The 19458-nt window shown below is 38.7% G+C and overlaps 3 protein-coding genes across 3 annotated transcripts; 2 read left to right on the top strand and 1 right to left on the bottom strand.

Moving 5' to 3' along the window:
• Window positions 1-636: 636 nt before the first annotated feature.
• Window positions 637-10087, bottom strand: LOC132987862 (RNA exonuclease 5-like). The gene is given in 18 exon segments (XM_061054825.1): window positions 637-1807; window positions 1884-1993; window positions 2863-3056; window positions 3139-3484; window positions 3559-3651; window positions 3760-4101; window positions 4457-4565; window positions 5665-5753; window positions 5859-5961; window positions 6220-6314; window positions 6464-6602; window positions 6741-6856; window positions 7497-7585; window positions 7974-8081; window positions 8465-8594; window positions 8681-8807; window positions 8950-9222; window positions 9987-10087. Coding segments are annotated over 17 exon segments (2499 nt in total). The 5' UTR covers window positions 9204-9222; window positions 9987-10087; the 3' UTR covers window positions 637-1752.
• Window positions 10088-10482: 395 nt separating this feature from the next.
• On the top strand, window positions 10483-15086 carry eri2 (ERI1 exoribonuclease family member 2). The gene is made up of 9 exons (XM_061054813.1): window positions 10483-10663; window positions 10930-10994; window positions 11527-11607; window positions 11703-11830; window positions 11939-12101; window positions 12347-12447; window positions 13148-13229; window positions 13319-13407; window positions 13640-15086. Exons 1-9 carry the CDS (start codon window positions 10641-10643, stop codon window positions 15026-15028), a joined length of 2121 nt encoding a protein of 706 aa, XP_060910796.1. The 5' UTR covers window positions 10483-10640; the 3' UTR covers window positions 15029-15086.
• Window positions 15087-16023: 937 nt separating this feature from the next.
• Window positions 16024-19144, top strand: thumpd1 (THUMP domain containing 1). Its single transcript, XM_061054801.1, has 5 exons — window positions 16024-16526; window positions 17481-17658; window positions 17758-17843; window positions 18109-18271; window positions 18411-19144. Exons 1-5 carry the CDS (start codon window positions 16323-16325, stop codon window positions 18746-18748), a joined length of 969 nt encoding a protein of 322 aa, XP_060910784.1. The 5' UTR covers window positions 16024-16322; the 3' UTR covers window positions 18749-19144.
• Window positions 19145-19458: the final 314 nt, after the last annotated feature.

Raw genomic sequence — 19458 nt, 5'->3', positions numbered from 1 at the left:
ACAGAGCACTTTTATTATGTCAACTGCAAATTAATCTAGCGACGTGTTTTTTAAACGCAGAGTAATCATGACTTTACAGCTTATGCAAAAATAAAATGTGGAGACCCTTTTCACCTTTAAAAAAAACAACAAATATCAATTATAACACAGAGACCCACAGCAGAGATGGAGAGCTGTGCTTATTTTACAGATAAGCCTAGGTGACTGAGCGGGTCATTATGTACAGAAGGGAAGACATGATACTGTATAAAAATTTCTCTATAGTTCTGTGGAAGGAAAATAAATGGATAGCACTGCAGACTCGAGTGTCTCTTTTTCCGTGGGGAAAAAAAAACACAAATCAAATCCTGCTTTAACACAGCATTCTCTATGAGGACATATTTTAACCGACTGACCGCACTTATATTTATCCAAGGAAATACACGTATGTGACAAACCTTGAAGCCCTCAATCAGCGAATAATAAACATGTAAGGCCAGGTAACATCGAAATACACTAGGTGAATCATTTGGTAACAAAGGCAAACGTTTACTTCTAGCCTTAACTAATTCCACTTTGAGAGTAATTGTGAATTGTCAAGTAATAGCAGAGGTTGAAAAGTAAATCATGCAGACATAAAACACAGCTATTTAGTAAAAAAAACACATCTTTATTATGAAAGTAATTTATTCATTTCATTTTTGTTTATTTTGAACATCTTAAAGGGGCTATATATAACTTTCAAAAATACTGCGTTTGTAGCGATACAGCAGGCCGTTAGGGGGACTGCACCAGTAACCTGTTGCTCGCTCGTACGTACACAAACGAGCATCACCATCGGCCGCGAAACACTGGATTTTATTAAAAAACGATTTATACATGTAAAAAGTTACGGCGCACTGTCCGTAACAACTTGTTTTATAAATAATTTCAGTTGGGAAAGGGTGCAGGATGAAGTAGAGAACCAATTTAGCATCCCCCCCTTTTTTCAGAAAAGAAAAAAAGGAATCAAGTCCGAGTCATTCATAATATCACAAACTGCATTGTGACGGTTGATTTAGAAAATCTTTGATATATATAAAATTGAAAACGATTCAATATATTTCATGTAATATTGTTTATATGTGATTTCCAACACAAGTTTGTCTGTTACTACTCAATAAATGTTATTTCTGCATAATTTATCATGATGGTTGAGTCACTGGATCGGCTGCGGAAGATAATACATTTAGTTTTTGGATAAGTTCAATGCTAATTTACTCAAATCTAATCAAACCAACTCTTCACTTTCTTAAATAATTTTCCACTGTGTCCAAAGGTTTTTCATAAAGAGCAGTTGGTATTTACAGAAAAGCATCATATGCTTCGTCTACATCTTCCACTGAGACCTTGCTGGCTCATGAGCTCGATTTTATGTGAATGAATTGCCTTTTTAATTTTAAGTATAATTATCCTGTAAATTGGCAGCTGTTTTCCAGTCTCTGTTCAGCTCTGAATGATCGCAAACACTGGCAGATGGTCGGTCGTGTCATTAATGAGTAACCCACTGCATCCTTTTCCGATCAATTGTGTTTATCAATTAGTGTGACAATGTATGTTGTTGTTTGAGATGCTCATCTGTGGCTGGCTATTCTTTTTCTTCTATTATTTGATTTATTTTTTATCTCCAAATATTTAACTTGATTCAAGTTACACACACGCTCAGACAGCACTGAACTGAAAGACACATTTTAAGTGTAGGAATAAAATCTTCTCCATCGAGGGTTGTTCTTCTCAAGACGCTCGCTTTACCTCCATAAGACACAAACCAGGAAGGCTGCCATGCAGACTGGGAAAGAGAAGAGAAGTGTTTAGAAATGTTTCACTTTTTATCAGCTTTTCTTATATGCTGTCAGAAGTCTCACCTAATGTGTCCAGGAAGCACAACAACCGACAAGGTGCCGTCTGAGAGAGACCTGAAGAGCTTCTTTAGATGGCGGTCCAACCTGGCCATCATTAGATCCATTTCCTGGTCCTGCACATAATAAATACAGGAGTTATAATACAAGAGTTGTAATCTAATGTGCTCAAATAATCATACTGATAACTCTACCTTGTGTGCACAGTTTTTTTTTTACCAATGTACCAACAATCCTCATCACTTTGCTTTGTTTGATGTGCAACATTAAGGCCAAACTGTTTTGATTTAGTGTATTCGGTGTATGCATCCCACTAAAATCTGCTCAATTCATTCTTGTCCAAGAGAAGAACTTTGAAGATGTTTCCTAGAGATAATCCTGATATGCTGTTCACAAAAACAAACAAATGACCAGAAAACAATAATTATAACAGAGGCTGTCATGGTGTGTAAGCCTTAAAACAATCTTAAAAGGTATACTATGTGACACTTTAATCATTAACATAGCAAATATCAATGAAGTCAAACTCCCTCTGGGTTTGTTGTTTTTGGCTCTGAGTTCATACACAGGCGCTTCCTTCAGCTTGTTCATGTTTCGCTCAGAGGCTCAAACATGTTTCATTCATGTGACTCCCTCCCTGTCCGAAGGGGAAGAGAGACGGGCCCTGCCCATTCAGGGACGCTCTTAGAAGAGGCATAATGGTGGAGATTTGACACAACTCAAGGAGAACCAACAGACTTTCCAAACTGAATATAAGACTTTTTTGGTATAAAATAAGGACAGAGTCAACTTTGGGCTAAATATCTAAATAGAGATCAGTTGTAGAAACGTCTGAACTCTGTAGGCACACTTAAGAAGGAGTGGGGAGGAGTGGGGCGCTGCGCTGAAGGGACAGATGTGATTTGGATTGAGAGACTGGTGCTGAAGTGTGACATCTACTCTGAAAGACTTTGACTTCGTGCCTTTGAAGTCAGCACTTCTTTACCTGAGGACTGTTGCGCATGTGGGTCATGTCCTTGACTTTGTCTGCCTCGTTGTCTGTACCCGCACAGGTCGTTGCCATGGCAACCCACGAGGATAGATGGGGCGGGGTTAGCGATGGACAAACTAGGTAGCCTCTCTTCAGTAGCTCGTCAGAGGCGCTGAGAGCTGCATGTCTGCCTTCTGAAGTCTCAAACTCTGTCAACAAGAGACACAGAAACTCTGTATGAACTTTTACAGAAAGACAGAACAAGAAAATGTTTTCATGTTTTTTACTCACCTATGTTTGCATGTCTCAGAAATGTTCCTGGTTTGGCAGGCAGAAGAACTCTCTCCACGGTGCCAAAGGGATTAAATGTCTCGCTGATTATCTCCTCACACAGCTTAGATTTTGTGTTTGCAGGCTGCGAACTTTGACCGTTGACTTCAGCTGAAGGCAAAGTGTCCACCGTCGTAACACCTGAACATTCGGCTTCTAGCGTGTGTCCATTGACTTTTTCAGAAACTGTTATGCACTCAGCCATTCTAGGCTTTAATTTCACAGCATATATGTGACTGCTGTCCTCCATCAGAACATCAAGAGTCAGATCCAAATCCAGCGTTGACTCATTAACAGGCCTCTGGACCTAAGAAAGAAGAAGAGCTAGAGCTGTGATGTAAGGGGAACACAGAAGGAAATGGAAAATGGGATAAGAGTTACCTTGATGGGTTGTCCTTGAGTATGAAGTCCATTCAGAGTTTTTAAAGCCAACACAGCTCCCTCCAGCAGCTCAAACTCCACCTCTGCATGAACCTGGAAACCAGATATCATCATAAAAATAAACACAGCTCAGAAAACAGATCTCTCTTAAAAAAAAAAAAAAAAAAAATCAAATAAAAGACTCATGGAAATTAGCTCTACCCTGAACGCTGTGTTCAACATTCTTATTTTCCGAACAGGTCCGCAGCAACGCAACAGCTGCCTCACTTCCCTCTCAGAGATGCCTGCAGGGAACGGGCCAGCATAGACTACGCACATCTCTTGAAGACTTGCAAACAGCTGCAAGACAAACACACACATTATTGATGATTTCAGAAAACACTCAAAGACACTTCAAATTCATAATGTTCTGAAAGATTGTCTCGCCTTCTGGTGCTGGCGCTCCTGTGTCGGGAAGCATCCTTTCAGGTGGTCTAAGATTGAAGGAAACTGAAGCACTGAGAGGAATGCACACTTTGTTTTTCTCCTGAAAGAGGCCAGAACCTGAAAAAGACAGGATGGAGAAACAGGTGTTAAGATGGAAGAGGAAACAGCACAGGACATGTAGTGAGTGGGAAGGGGGGGAGGGGGGAGTGAAAAGGGCACTAATGCAGCAGTCTGTCACCTCTGATTTGAATTAAAACACTATGAACATTGACCTATGATATCATCCGTGACAAAGTCATGATTCATTAAACAAAAAGGGCAATTATAGTCATCTTTATTTTCTCTGTCATGTTTGTTTATTGTTGAATTGTTGAACACAAAAGCACCAAAACGATTGTTAATTCAAGAACAAGCTTATATTAAAGGTCCCATCAGTGAAAAATCAGGAAGTAGTAGACTTATATTGTCTCACCTCTTTGTCAGAGTTGTGCCACTGCTGATTGGACAGAGCCAGGGTGATGTCAGAGCGCTTTCCTAAATAGGTTACGGAGCGGCCAAGGGTCTGCAGTATATCAGCAAACCTGAATAAGAAATAAAGACAGATAATCTGTCAAATACACCAGCAGCAGAATATGAGATAATGTTGGATTCAACTAATGAATGAAGATCTAAATTTAAAACGTGCAAGAAATAAAGTATATATTATATATTTTTCCCTGAAAAAAACAACAACTATGTCTTTGTTGTAACTTGCATCTCCCTGCAATGCACTTGTCTACAGCATCTTAAAACACAAACATCTGCATCAGTGTGACTGGGTGAGATGTTGTCTGCTCGACACTAGTGTTGTAGCCCCGGGTCAGGTGTCAGTGTGGCTGAACACATAAACCAGAGGGGCACGATAAAATGTGTAATTGGGCTGGATTCTTTTACGATAACTACAAACAATGAAGTTGGATGATTGAACATAAAACTGAAGAGTGCACAGTAGCTATAACCCACTGTTGATGTGTATCTGCTGTTCTTCATGTTTTACACAATACCTGTTTGCAACTTGTCCATCCTCAATCCAAAAAGCTTTTTTTCCCACCACTGAATTTGCACCAATTAATGTGAGGGTAGCTGATAAGATAGCTTAAGCTTCATCTAAGTGCATCAAAATAGAGTAAGAGCATGTTATACCCAAGCCTCTATTCAGAAGGTAAAGTTTCTGCATGCTTAGTGAGAAGGCATTGCTTTTTTTTACAATAACTTTTCATCAGACTTTTACATGTGTTTTTTGCAAATGCTTATATTGCGATAATGATGAAAAAACAATTGTTGGTTCATCCCTACTCTGAATCGATACATTCCTTTATCAGCCCTGAGCTTGCTAAACCCCCGATGCTTTCCATTCCCTCATTGAGCCGGAAAAAAACAGCAACTGACAAACCCTACTTATTATACCTTTAAGGCTTTTGTAATACGCACACAGCTGTTACATAAAGAGATCCTAACCAGCTGATAGTTTCCCTCTAACTTAGCTGAAAGCTTAGGTTATACTCAAACACAGGTGATGTAGTCAGTGAGCCAGATTTGAGCTGAAAAGGACCAATTTACGCCGAGTCATCTTCTACAAAGTTCCAAAACAGTTTCATTTTTAATTGAATCTTTGGTCTATCTGGGCTCAGTGTGTATTACCTGAGACTTGGTGTAGGGGCAGGAGCGCAGTCAGGTGAGTCCTCATCAATCGTGTATCCCCACAGCTCCTCCAAATGAAGTTCTACAACCTGACAGTGAGAGAACAAATACTTTGTCATATTAACTCTGCGTGTTTGAGTGTGTGTGAGTGTGTGTGAGTGTGTGTGAGTGTGTGATACAGAGCGATGTGTTACCTGAAGAGGTCCTGTTCTAATAAAGTACTGGGCCAGCTCCAGGGCTGCCACAGCATCCTCAATGGGATTATGACCCTTCTTCTCTTCAGTCTGTATATGCCTCCTGATACACAGGCAGAACAAAATCAGTTTAAGCCATGTTGGCTGAGAGAGACACAGAGACACAACAGAGACACAGAGACACAACAGAGACACAATACAGAGACACAACAGAGACACAACAGAGACACTACAGAGACACAACAGAGACACAGAGACACAACAGAGACACAACAGAGACACAACAGAGACACTACAGAGACACAACAGAGACACAACAGAGACACTACAGAGACACAACAGAGACAGACACACAACTCACTTCAGAACTGTCTCAGCCAGCACCTTGAGCTTGAACTTCTGTCCAAACTCTCTCCTGTACATCAGCGAGGTGTCGATAACATGCTGGTGGATCAGCTACAGGGAAGACCCAAACACTTTGTGTGTGAAAACTGTTCATGAAAGACTTTCAACAAATTCATCACATTTTTTCTGAATACACACAAAAACTAATAAAAGCATCCGCTGCCCTCAGGTTCACAGTAAAGTATATTTCAGTAACTCACTTTCAGAGCCATTAGGTCATTGTTTAGTGAGTGGCCCACCAGGACTGCGTCACTCGGCAACAACGTCCTGAGTTTGGCTTGAACATCCCTCAGAGTGGTTTTGATTGGTCGCAACATTGCTGCGGTTATACCAGAGAACCTTTGAGAAGGCACCGAGCCATACAGGAAACAAAAGGTGTATTTTAACACTTGTCACAGTTGTTGGTTATGCTACTGTGTGTGTGTGTGTGTGTGTGTGTTTGTTTGTGGGAGAGTGTGTGTGTGTGTGTGTGTTTACTTGGTGAGGTAGTTGAGGATTTGTCTCTGAGGTTTCACCAGCTCATCAAGCACACAGTTCCCTGCGGAATCCACCAGAGAAACTCGAGCCAGCTCATTTCCCTGTTCTGTCAGACACTGAAGCACAACAACACATCGATTAACTGATGGAACCAGGACGGGAACACTGGAATTAATTACGCAATTCTAACATCTGGAACACAAAAGTGATAATAGATATATAGGTGCTATAACGTGATGGAGCTCATTCTGCCAGGTAACAGGGAAGAAAATGTTATATTACAAATGTAGATGTTTTTTATGACACAATTCTCATGTTTTCATTTTGTTTATATTAACGTTTAAATTGCTAGGAATCTTTCCATTGAGGAAAAGAAATCACAGATTACTTCTGGCCAAGACAGCAACACTGAAATGTTCACACAAGAGAACAAAACAAATAACTGTGACTAGCAGAAATTACAACAAGCAAGTGCCCTCTCTGGTCAAATCATCCTTAATTCTGTTTTTGTAATCGTCCGTGCTAATATAATTATCTGGTTACTTTGCTTACATTGCTAAAAAATGTATTATTAACTCATTTTAAATAGATTACAAATGAAAATCTCACAAAGACAGTCCCTGTCTGTTGATATTTTATGACATATGGATTTGTTAAAAGACCAAATATCTATTATTTAAAACTGAAGTTATTATTATTATTATTTTTTTTTACAATGAAATGAGATAATCAGACATAAAGTTGAGATTGTCTCACCATTTCACAGTCAAGTCCATAAAGAGGGCTGTTCTTAGTCACACAGTCAACACTTTCTGTGCACACAAATTCCTCATAGCCCGGCATCCCTGTGTTAAACGAACAAAAACAAAAGAGTTAAAAGAAGAGATGGAGAGTGAACCAACTGTAACACTACACAGACCAACTCAAAGACAAAACCTCTGACCCTAAATGTATTACAGTGTTTGATGGTATACAAAGCTTCCATCTGCATTAAGCAGCAATTCATCTTTCAAAGAAATCCTGAAAATTGAATTGAATTGTGTATACACAGGTTTAAAAAAAAACAAAAAACAAACTCATTAATATATTTCTGAATATTTCAGGATAAGCTGCATGTGTAAAACGAGTGTGATGGATTATTTTCACTTTGACATTGCCAGATTTCAGGGGCGGCCAGTTTAGAGATTTTCAGTCGTGTTGCCAGTGTGTGAAAACAAAATCAGAGAGACTCACCTTTGACAGGGAAATGACGTCTGATCATCTCCTCCTGAGGGAGAACATACGCTGTTAATCCTTTCCTCTGTGTCCCAAACTTAGTGATTACTGGGTGATTCCTCAGTGCTGCAGAAGAGCAAAATAATACACACACATTTGAGGAAAAAAAAAAGCAAAACACAGGGAGAAAACACAAAACTAAAGATAAGATTAGAGAAGACATTTAGCTTAGAAACACAATTAAAACCCATTGCAAGGTTTTAGAGATAAGAATTAAATGAGTAGGAAGATAAAAACAATTAAAACTGTTGCGCTTGTTATGACGAGTCAAATGATGTTAGTCATGTGTTTATTTTTTTATCTTCTACATACGTTCAGACAATACTCATACTACCTTTACAAATTAGAGAAGGGTGAAGACATTAGTCTGATGTGTTACAGACAATCTATTCATATAGATTCATAAGTTCTACACACATGGTAGGAACATATTAGCATGGCGCTCTCACCTCTGTGCAATCCACTGTTTAAACTGCTTCCATTGTGTCTTTGGTTAAGGGTTAGAACATCTGATTCAGGAAGTTTATTGCTGAAGATTGCCGATGCCAGGTTGGCAGACGATGGAGTGAAGGTGACCCTCTAACCAGATATAAAACAGAGACTAGTGTTAACCAAAAACAATGACACTGTGAATATCACTTCTTCCATTTCCACTCTTAACTTACAGTGGAGTAGTTTTTCCGGAGGTGTTTCAGAGGAAGGTAGTGCTGGTAAAAGTGGCTCTGGGTCAGACCCTCCACTATGACCACATTTATAGCTTTAATCCTCCTCTGATGAAGGAGGCGGCACCAACTATGTGAGACACAGAGGGAGAAGACATAAGACTTCAAATAGATCACTTAGATTATTGTTAGAGCATGGGGGACAGACATAACTTATATTACATAGACTTATTTGATGAGAGCTGATGAGATCTTACTTCCATAGTCATTACCTGGGTTGTTTAATGCCACCTGTTCTCCCCAGAGCGGCGTAATGCAGCAGCTCCGTCAGCTCGTTCGCTGTAATTGGTTGTTGAAGGTGGTCGGGCAGCACAGAGATCCTCGGTGGGCGGGAGGAACTTTCACACTCCAGCAGCTCCTCACCGTCCTGCACACTTTTTAATCTCTTGGCCTTCTCATGTGCTGTGAGGTCAACGTTCTTTCTTTTCTGACTGTTGCATGTTTCTGATGATGAGGAAGGCTCCATATTCAGGCTGATTGTTCTACTACGAGGAGATAAAAATAAATAATAATAATAATAATAATAAGATATGAATAATGACAAATGTCTGTCAAACAATGTCAAACGTCCAAAGGAAAGCCTGGCGTTCAGCAAATAAGTGATGACTATTGAAACTAAATCGTTTTCTAAAACTGACAATCAAAAAATGAAAAGCTTAATAATGTAAGTGTTGTATTCTTTCTCTTTGATCAGATATTTCTTGAAATAAAAGCAATGACTGAGACATTTTTCTATTGAGTTTGCAGCTTTGTGCTAAGCCACAACAAACAGAGAGAAAATGATGAAGGAATTTGGAGGTAAGGGTTTCATACTTCCATTAAGGACAATATATCCCTAATGACGAATTAATGATGGTTTCATTTTAGTCTGAATAATACTACAACTACGTCACATGTTGTCATTCCTAAAAGCATTTCACATGAAGTTTAGTTAATACTCATAACGTGGGTATAAACACACACAGGTTTATTATATTTACAGTCCATGTTTTATACATACGTAAGGTTTAAGTTAGTGATGAGAATATATGTCGGCTTTGAAGTAATATTTTGATGATGTTTGCTTTAATTCTGCAGAGTCAGAAAGTGATTTTAAGAAACTGAGCTGGTTAAGAGGTAAAATCTCCATTCAGACTTTATGTTAGTTTGATATTACACCTTTTGAAATTATTTGACAATCAAAATTTAGAAGAACGAATACATTAAGTGTACGTGTGAGAACAGTAAGAACTACAAAATGGATAAATACCAGATGTTATTGGTCCTGCTTGTTCCAGAGTCATGCTTATCTCTCCCTTGAAGAGGCTACAAACACATGGCTAACTCACGGTACGGCACTGCTTCGTCTTCTTCGCGTGTTTTTTTGGGGGGGTATCGCAAACAGCTTAGAGGTACATACCGCCACCTACTGTACAAGAGTGTGTAGTGATCTAATATTTACAGTACGATACGTACATCCGGTTTGTACCTTTTCAAGTTAAGTGTTGAAGAGATCTTAGTATTGACTCACATTCAATGTATGTCGCTTGAATTGCATACATACTAAAGTAATTAATTGTAAAATTAAACTAATGTTAATCTTGTGTGTTTGTATATATGTTATTCATCCTGGGTTGAATATGGTCTGATTGTTAAAGCCACTATTTAGGTCTTTTGTTTCGAAAATAAACGAGGAAATACCGGAAGTGCAGATTGTTAAGTTAACTTTACCGATTTAGCTGGGATCGATGTTTCTGCGGTCAATTTATTTGACTTGCAGCACGAAACAATCAATCCCAGACGGACGGATGGATGAAGATTTTTTTTAAAAACAGCGCGGTGTTTCTTCCTATTTTTTATTGGCAAAAGCATTTAATTGTTCCAATCCTTTTGTAAAGTTGGATTCCTGGGTTCATATAACGAGATGTCTACAAAGAAACTAGCCAAGTAAGTAGACGATTTACTGACACAGCTAAACAAAAACAAATAACAAAGACAAACAACGAATCATTGACGTAGTTTTGAATTCTGCAATAACAAGAAAGTTAATAGATCTGTTTTTGACTTGAATGTTGATTAAAAAGAAAACCTGAACATTTGTGTGAATACAAATATTATGTGTCCCAGTTTGATGCTCCTTTGTGAATCTGTACATCAGGTTTGTTGTTGTATCGCTTATATTTAACCTCATTTTAAATTCCCCTTCTCCACAGAGAACTGGGATTATTGAGGCAGCGGAGCCAGTCCTCTTGTGGATCCAGGAAATCGACTGTAACAAGTAAGTCTGATGATTTAAATTGATAATATACAATAGACTAGAATTACTTTATTGATCCCAAACTGGGAAATTGTGGCGTTACAGCAGCAGGTTATCCAAACACACAATATGAGTAAAAAACACAATGTTAGCAATCTAAACACAATATAATATTAAATACAAAGTAAATAAGTACTAAAAGATATCAAAAATAAGAAGGTGAATATATACAACCAGGATTTCACTAAGCATTACTAGTCTTAAATAGGAAGATTAAATGTGGAAGATTGAATGTAAATGTGCAAAAACAGAGTTGTAAATGGACAGTATTGACATAAGTTAAAGTGCATGAGTGTAGACATATTATGAGCAGAAACTATACAATATAACGGCGAGTAGACAGACAAATGAAGTGAACATGAGTGCAGGGATAATACAGCATAAATATGCATAAATATAAATATGCATACAGATAGTTCTTGTTTGTTTGATTTTAAAACTGTATTACGCTGTTGCCCTTGTGATCAGAAATAGTATTCTTTTATTTTTCCAGATCAAACATTTTCCTACCTGATTGTTATTGATTTTGAGTCAACTTGCTGGAGAGAGAAAAACAACTATGGGCAGGAAATAAGTAAGTAACCCTGCATATGTTATGTCTGTATTGTTTGTAATTGTTCACTTTTATAACTCACGTCTTTCTCTCATTCCTTACTTTCTACTGAACAGTTGAGTTTCCTGCTGTTCTGTTGAACACGTCCACCGGGGAGGTCGAGTCTGAGTTTCATACGTATGTTCAACCGCAAGAACACCCCTTTCTGTCCGAGTTCTGCACTGAGCTTACTGGGATCACTCAGGTATCTGTGTAGAGCCATTTTATACACGAATACAAGCATACAAGGGGACTCGCTGGTGCTGTGTCCTCCATTCATAATATCTGACAACTACATTTCTTTGTCTCACAGATGCAAGTCGAAGCGGGGATCCCCCTTCAGATCTGCCTCTCTCGATTTAGCCGCTGGTTGCAAAATCTTAAACTTGAGAAGGGTGTGGTCTTTCCCGACCGACAACAGAAATCCTCTGCACCTTCACCCTCTCAAAAACTGTGTGCCTTTGTCACATGGTCAGGTAAAAGGCAGCTGTCCTTGTGTTGTTACCTTCAGTTATCACAATCTCATGATGGTACAGTAGGTCTCTACCTCTGACACACATTAGTAGAAATAAACTAACTAACTACTGTCATTTGTGTTGTAAAATGTTTTGCTATCGGGGCAGAGAAGCTTTGCCTTGTTGGATTTGGAAATATTAAGGAGAGAATATAAAATAAACACATTGTTGTTTTTTATCTTGCCTCCATTGGTGTTTTGTATCAGACTGGGATCTGGGAGTTTGTCTGCAGTACGAGTGTAAACGTAAGCAGCTCTACAAACCTGACATGCTCAACAGCTGGATCGACCTGAGAAGCACCTACAGAGTAAGCAGAGGCTCAGTCACCTGTTTACATCTTATGTTCTGTTTTTTTACTTCATGCTTATCGCTGTAACAAATATTTTTTAAATGGTTTAGTTATACAGAAACTTCCTTCCTTGTTTGTTTGTAGTCTACTCAATCCCCAGAGCTCTTAGTGAAGTTCATAAAGTCCATTTTAAATTAAAAGATATTAGTTTTAATTGCAAGAAACAAGGACAAATGTTTAAAGCTCCAGTAAGGAACTTTTCAGTTTACCACTCAGTTCACTCCTTGTGAACAAAGTGGTATCTCTTGTCTCTTTGCTGATTTTGTCCTGTACATCTTTCAGTTGTGTCTTTCAAGAAAAGTTTCATCTAGCTTTTTTAAATTGTCAGATGTATGGCTCACCAAGAATCTTTTCCATAGAAATTGTAAATAAAGGTGTATTTCTGCGGCTTGCCATTAAACTACCTATTGGCAGTGTCTCTTTACATTTCAAACAACTATAATAAAAGTCAATTATTGTGGTAATGGTCAGGTTTGCTTTTGTAGCTCATGAGGATGTATCTGTATTTATTTCAGTCTATTTTATAGCCAGCTTAAAAGTCATCATAGGGGCTTTAGCTTGAAGAAATTATTGTTAATGACATTTGATGACTTAATATTCCCTGCACCTCCAGCACTTTCAATGTTGTTTATTAACGCTCTTTTTTTGTATGTCTCAGCTGTTTTATGATAGGAAACCTAAAGGCCTTAATGGGGCACTACAGGATCTCGGAATACAGTTTTCAGGAAGAGAACACTCTGGTAGGAAAAAACAAGTCCTTTTGACAAAGAATACTTTTAATAAAGAAACAAGACTACACCCATGTGTTTTAATTGACTGATTTTCTCAGGTTTGGATGACTCCAGAAATACAGCTCAGTTGGCAGCGAGGATGATGAGGGATGGGTGTGTGATGAAGATTACCAGAAGTCTGGTGAAGGTGAGTGCCCGTCCAACACGGAATCTCAACTCCTAAATCCCTGGCCTCCCTTCTGAGTACCACAGGATAATGACTACATGAAAGTCTTCATCAAGCTTTATTTGTTCAAAAGTGTGAATAAATATTTTATAAATAAAGATATATATCTCTGGACTGAAGCAGATCACAAATTAAAAAATGGATGCTATTTTATGAGTCACTGATTGAATCTCTCATCTTCTTCTTCTTCTAGACCCAATTAAAGGTCAAACCTTTGTTTGGGAACACAACTGCAGACAACAAGAAAGAAGAGAACAGCAGCAGAGAGGAAAACACGCACAACACAAACAAACCCTCGTCATGTAAGATTCCCCAGAAATTACGTGACGTAAAACAAGGTTTAGAAAAAGTTACAAAAGACAAAGACGGGAAGGAGAACACAAGTCCAGTCCGTCAAAGCCTGATCTCACCCAAAACACTGCTGAATGAGACGACTACGACAGTGTGGGGACGCAGCAGGAGGTCTATCGCAGCACAGGCTGTCCCTGATATTTCTTCTTTGGTTATGATAAATCCACCACACAACAAAAACAACATCAGCCTTGTTCTGTGCTCGACTACTATGGGCTGCCTTACAAATCTGCCTCGGACAAACCAGCAGTCAAGCACAGCAGCAGCAGTTGGTGCTTGGGAAGAAGAGGAAGGCGCAGAACTTTTTGTGGAAACGGAGGACAGATGTGGTTCATATGATGATGTGGTTTTGGAGGGTGATGTTGAATTTATTAATGAAACAGATGAGGCTTTTGATACTGAGTATGTGTCAGGTTTTGACTGCGAAAATCATGTCTTTGAAGAAGAGCCTGATAACACACATTCAGCGGCAGATATCAGATCCAACATTACTGTTTCCAATCGCTTAAACGGAATCAGGCAGAATTCAACAATCTCAGAATCCAATTTTGAGTTTGTTGTGCCAAAACCTCCGGACTCCAAATCAAACAAGCACAAAACAGGACTTCAAACCTCTTTGCATTTACAAGAAAAGTCAAACGCAACCAATACAAACTCAAAAACAAACACACCCTTTCCTTTCAGGCATAAACCCTGTATCCCAGAAAAGACCTCCACCCCTTATACTTCCTTTGCCAAACCCAAACCAGTCATCACCAAACCTGCGAAACACAAAGTAACCCCCAAGTCTTCTTTTAATATCTACACTGACCTAGAAAAACGTTCCTCTTCCTCCATGTATGGCTCCTTCTCCACTTCCAAGAATGTCCTCTCTTCTTTGTCTACGAACACACTTTCCTCACGTGCCAATCAGTCCTCAATTACTGGTCCATTAAAAGAAAGACAAAAAATCACTTCCCCTCTTTGTGCGTGCGGGCGTCGTGCAAAACGTCAAGTTGTATCAAATGGAGGTCCAAACCAGGGTCGAGGGTTTTATTGCTGTCCGGTCCGCCGGTCAGGCAGCGGAGGCAGCATCCAGAAGGGATGTGAGTTCTTTAAGTGGGAATCAGCTCTGATGAAGAGCAGCTCAGTGTCCCCTGCTGCTTCCAGGTCCTCTGTCTCACTCTGTCAAATGAACTCGACACTGAGCTGTGGTCGACCTCAAAGGTCAATGATAAGAAAGAGCTATTGAACTGAATGTCTATGTTCTACCTTGGTTGAATAAACCGTACAAAGTGATCAATGCACTATTTAACCATTTTTTAAACTTGTTTCACCTCTAAATGTTTTGTAGAGAGCATGATCTTTGACTATGAACTGAAAACAGAAGTACATGAACAGAAACTGTTATTTTATCGACATAAAGAATGCTTAATTGAATCTATTGATTCCATCTTCAAATGTTTATTGGCTTTTAATGAAGTTAAACTACCTCTGATTAATTGATTTTATCTATTTTACATCAGATATTGAACACATTTGAATGTGAGGATGTTCAATACAGTTAGTCATACCTCAATGAAAGGTGCAACAAGCATGAATGGATATAAAAAATAGAAAACATCATTATGATAATGTTCATAACTATAGTCTGACTATAATTAATCATTTATGGAAGCTTTTCATTTATTTCCTTTTATTGTTTTGATTTGGTTAACTGACAACTGTTTTGTGAAATCAGGTGACTTTGTTTCTTTTTTCGCAGCTATTCTTGTTTTGATATACTGTATAAATGAAATGTTCAAAGGGTGGGCATAATAAGCTTCGGCATCATCCTACACCTGTTCGGCCATTGTTTTTTTTATTATTATTATTATTGTTGGTGTATGTTCTATGCTTTGTGGTCATGGACCGAAATAAATATTTACTACTATATAGACAGTGGAATTACATAGCCTAACATGGTGAAAACAGTACAGTAAGATTGTTATTTTGGATGTGTGCCTTGAATGTCAAATGAAATGTTTAATAAATTAACTAAAACTATTTTTAATTTTGTAATTGTTCTTTTTTTTTTTTTTTTTTTAGCAAAAACGTCATATTCTTCTTCTCTGTTTAAGCGTTAAAAAAGTACTCTTTAAAAGAGAAAGCCCTGCATTCTCAATTTCACGATTTAGATAAACAGTCATTTAAAGTGCGCAAGGTTCGCGAGAATGCGGAAGACTAGTTTTTGTACCTCTTCGCACACCGTACAGCTAAACCAAAAAACGTGCTATGTTGTGACTGAATGAGAGCTCGTCCATTGAAAACAGCTCCAGTTTAGATCTAAACCTCACGTTGAGACCACTGACTGCTGTTACATTTAGTAAACTTTACATGATTACTGCTCCAGTCGTTGCAGCTTCAAAGCTTTCACGCGTTGGTTAGTCTCAGTAGTTAAGATATCGACTAATATAACCGGAGAGAATACTGTGATTAACAAGGCAGCCCGCAGCTGTATAGCTTAAATATAAGGTTTTAATTCTACAGAAACCTTGTCTGCTAGCATGTCGGCCGTGGCAAACGAGTCGAGAAAGCGGAGCAAGAAGCGGTACGGGGGCGGTCAGCCCAACAAGAGGTGGAAAGGCTCCTTCCTGGAGGTCGGCATGGAGGGGATTCTCATCACATGTAACATGAACGAGAGGAAGTGCACCGCGGAGGCCTTTAATCTGCTCAATGAGTACGCAGACAAACTCTATGGGCCTGAGAAGGTGAGTACAGAAGTACTTTAATATATCCTGTTTCATATAGAAGACCACAATCTTTGATATTTAAATGGCAGGTGTTCATTTGGTCCTGTTTCTGTGGAAGTAAACACTTGGGAACTGCTCACTGTTCAAGCAGTGGGAAAAGGGGAAGGTTCATATTTTGTTATTTTCAAATTGCTCTTTGGTTTTGTGTGCAGCATGAAGGCAGTCAAGTAAAAATAATCAACTATGCATTCCTTGAAAATAGACCTAAACATGGTTTCTCATGCAAACTCTCATGCAAACGTCACTATTGCTTCTTTGATGGATGTAACCATGGTTTAAGGAACAACTAGATTGTGACCATCTTAGTTAGTTGTCAGATTTGTGTTTACCTTAGCCCTGTTTATAGTTTAAATGATCTTTCAGCTTCAGCTTAAAAATGATTTTTTTAAAATCTTTGGGGTTCCACAGTTTGTGTGTAAACTGAAATGTAAACACATTCAGGAATTGCTTGTTTATCTTGATCGTGAGTTCATTGTCTTCGATGTTCTCGTTGTGATGAGAACATGCCCAGTAATTACACTGAGAATAAAACTATTCGGAAGCAACAAGATAAAACAACTGAATGTGTAGATGCCATATGAGCGTTTATATTTTTAACCTTTCAGAGAGCGCTGCAAACACAGGCCTTACATTTACATAATTTTGCTTAATTTCCAGCTCGGCATCCTTAGATTGATGATTACTGTGTAAAATTTGCTTATCAGCAAAAAACAGATAAACTGTAAGTAAGAGGGAAAAATAAAAGCTTCGATGTTTGTTGGTTTATTATCAAACTTATTGTTACAACAATACTGAAGAATTGCAATAACACATAGCTGATTTGAACATATTCAGTCCTAGTTTTTACTGTTTTACCGACATGATGTTTTGTCATGTTAACATATCAATAATGTGTCAATCTTGTGGTCATAGTTTGAAGACGACAACGAGAGTAGCAGTCAAGAAGAGGATGCCGAGGAGGAAGATGTTACCGAGGCGCTGAAGAAGGAAGTTGCACAGCTGAAATCATCCGGCGCCAAAAAGAAGAGGCGCTTCCAGGCCTTTGAAAGTGGAGCAAACAATGTGATCTTCATCAGAACTCTAAATCTGGGTGAGACCTTTTACTGACAAAATAATTCATGGGATTCATTTGTGAACTTCACTTTTGACAGAATGTTGTTTTTTTTTTCTTCTTCTCATTTCATTTAAGAATCTGACAAACTGGTTCATCACATCTTGTCGGATCTCCACTCCACCAAGAAGAAAAAGTCACGCGTGATCCTGCGTATGCTACCGGTGAGAAGCTAAATCACAACATTCAGAATAATCTTTTTACAGGACTGAAATTTAATAAGTGCTTGTGCTTATTACACACGAGGAAGTGGTTTTAAAAATGATACGTGAGGCCAAGTTTTCACATCAATTGTTCTCTTGCGTTTATTGCATTGAGCAGTTTTTGATAACTTCAGGTTTTTATTTCAGTATATATCATGACTAAAGTCGTTTTAGTCGGATGCTGTCATCTGCAACCTCTAGCCCTCGTTTTCTTTTTCTCATCCAGGTAACGGGGACCTGTAAGGCCTTCCAGGAGGACATAGTCAAGTACCTGGGCACTTACCTGGAGCCTTGGTTCAAAACCCCAAACTGTGCTACCTACCAGATCGCCTTCAAGGCCCGAAACAGCAGTCACAACAAGCGAGATGAGATCATCAAATCTGTTGCAGGTAATCATTTTGTCCTTTATTTTTTTTTTGTTGATCTATTTGATATTATAAGATTTTTTTCAGATGAGTGTGGGAGGACGACTGGGAGGGAGAGAGGAGTGAACTAACAAAACCGATTCTTCCTTTTTATGTTTTCCAGGTCTAGTCGGGAAGCTGAACCCAAAGAATAAAGTTGATCTGACCAACCCAGAACTGACAATCATTGTGGAGGTCATCAGGGCGGTGTGTTGCATCAGTGTGGTAAAAGACTATACGCTGTATAGAAAGTACAATGTTCAAGAAGTCGTAAAGGAGGACACGCCGAAGCCTGATGTGACCACAGCAAAAACAGAAACCGATACAGCTGAAGAAAAAGAGAAACGTGATACAGAGGAGAAGGACAAAGAGGAGAAGAAAGGCAAGGAGGAAAACACAAATGACAAAAATGTCGCACAGGACAACAAGGAAGGTGATGAGGGTGAAGTTGATGGGGAGTAACGGCTCCCATTCCCAGAAACTGTCAGTTTGTACTTTTTAAAACATCATCTCAAGCTGCTTTTAATTGTTGTGCTTTTGTTTTCAACGGAAGGTTAAAAAAATATCTGAGCTCACAGCATCCAATCACATGCATTTCTAATGTAATATTTCCTTTTCATATTAACATAGCTATCTGTAATACATTACTTCCAACTTTATTGATATGATTCATTTTTAAAAGCAGGTTTTCAATGGAATCTACAAGTTAGCTATCTGCAGCTTTTATTTCCATCAGCTCAAGGCTCAGCTTGTTTTTTTGGGGTTTTTTTTTTTTAAAGATGAAATGAGTTTTCAATTTCAGTGTCATTTTATTTTTTTGTGTTTTGACACAAAGTCATAAAGTTTTGTTCAGGTGAACTGGTGTGGCTCATTGTTCGTAACCTCTTCTCTAAAACAGTCCCTGAATGAATGCTTCCTGTGTGTTTGAACACTTCTCTTTCTATCATGCAACATTCTTCATTTGTTGGCAGCTGGCACAGTATGAGGGGATGTAGAAATACATAAAACCTTATAAAGTAAGGACACACTTTGCTGCCTCACACCACCAGGATGCAGATCATCCTCACAAAACCATGTGCAAGCAGACTATAAGACAATAAGACAGACTGTCTGGCCACACTTACAATAAGACCACTGACACCTTGTCATATGGCCATTTCACATCATGTCCT

Source organism: Labrus mixtus, chromosome 2 (assembly GCF_963584025.1).
Source record: "Labrus mixtus chromosome 2, fLabMix1.1, whole genome shotgun sequence".
In the NCBI taxonomy this organism is placed as follows: Eukaryota; Metazoa; Chordata; class Actinopteri; order Labriformes; family Labridae; genus Labrus; species Labrus mixtus.
This window is presented reverse-complemented; position numbering and strand designations above follow the sequence as displayed.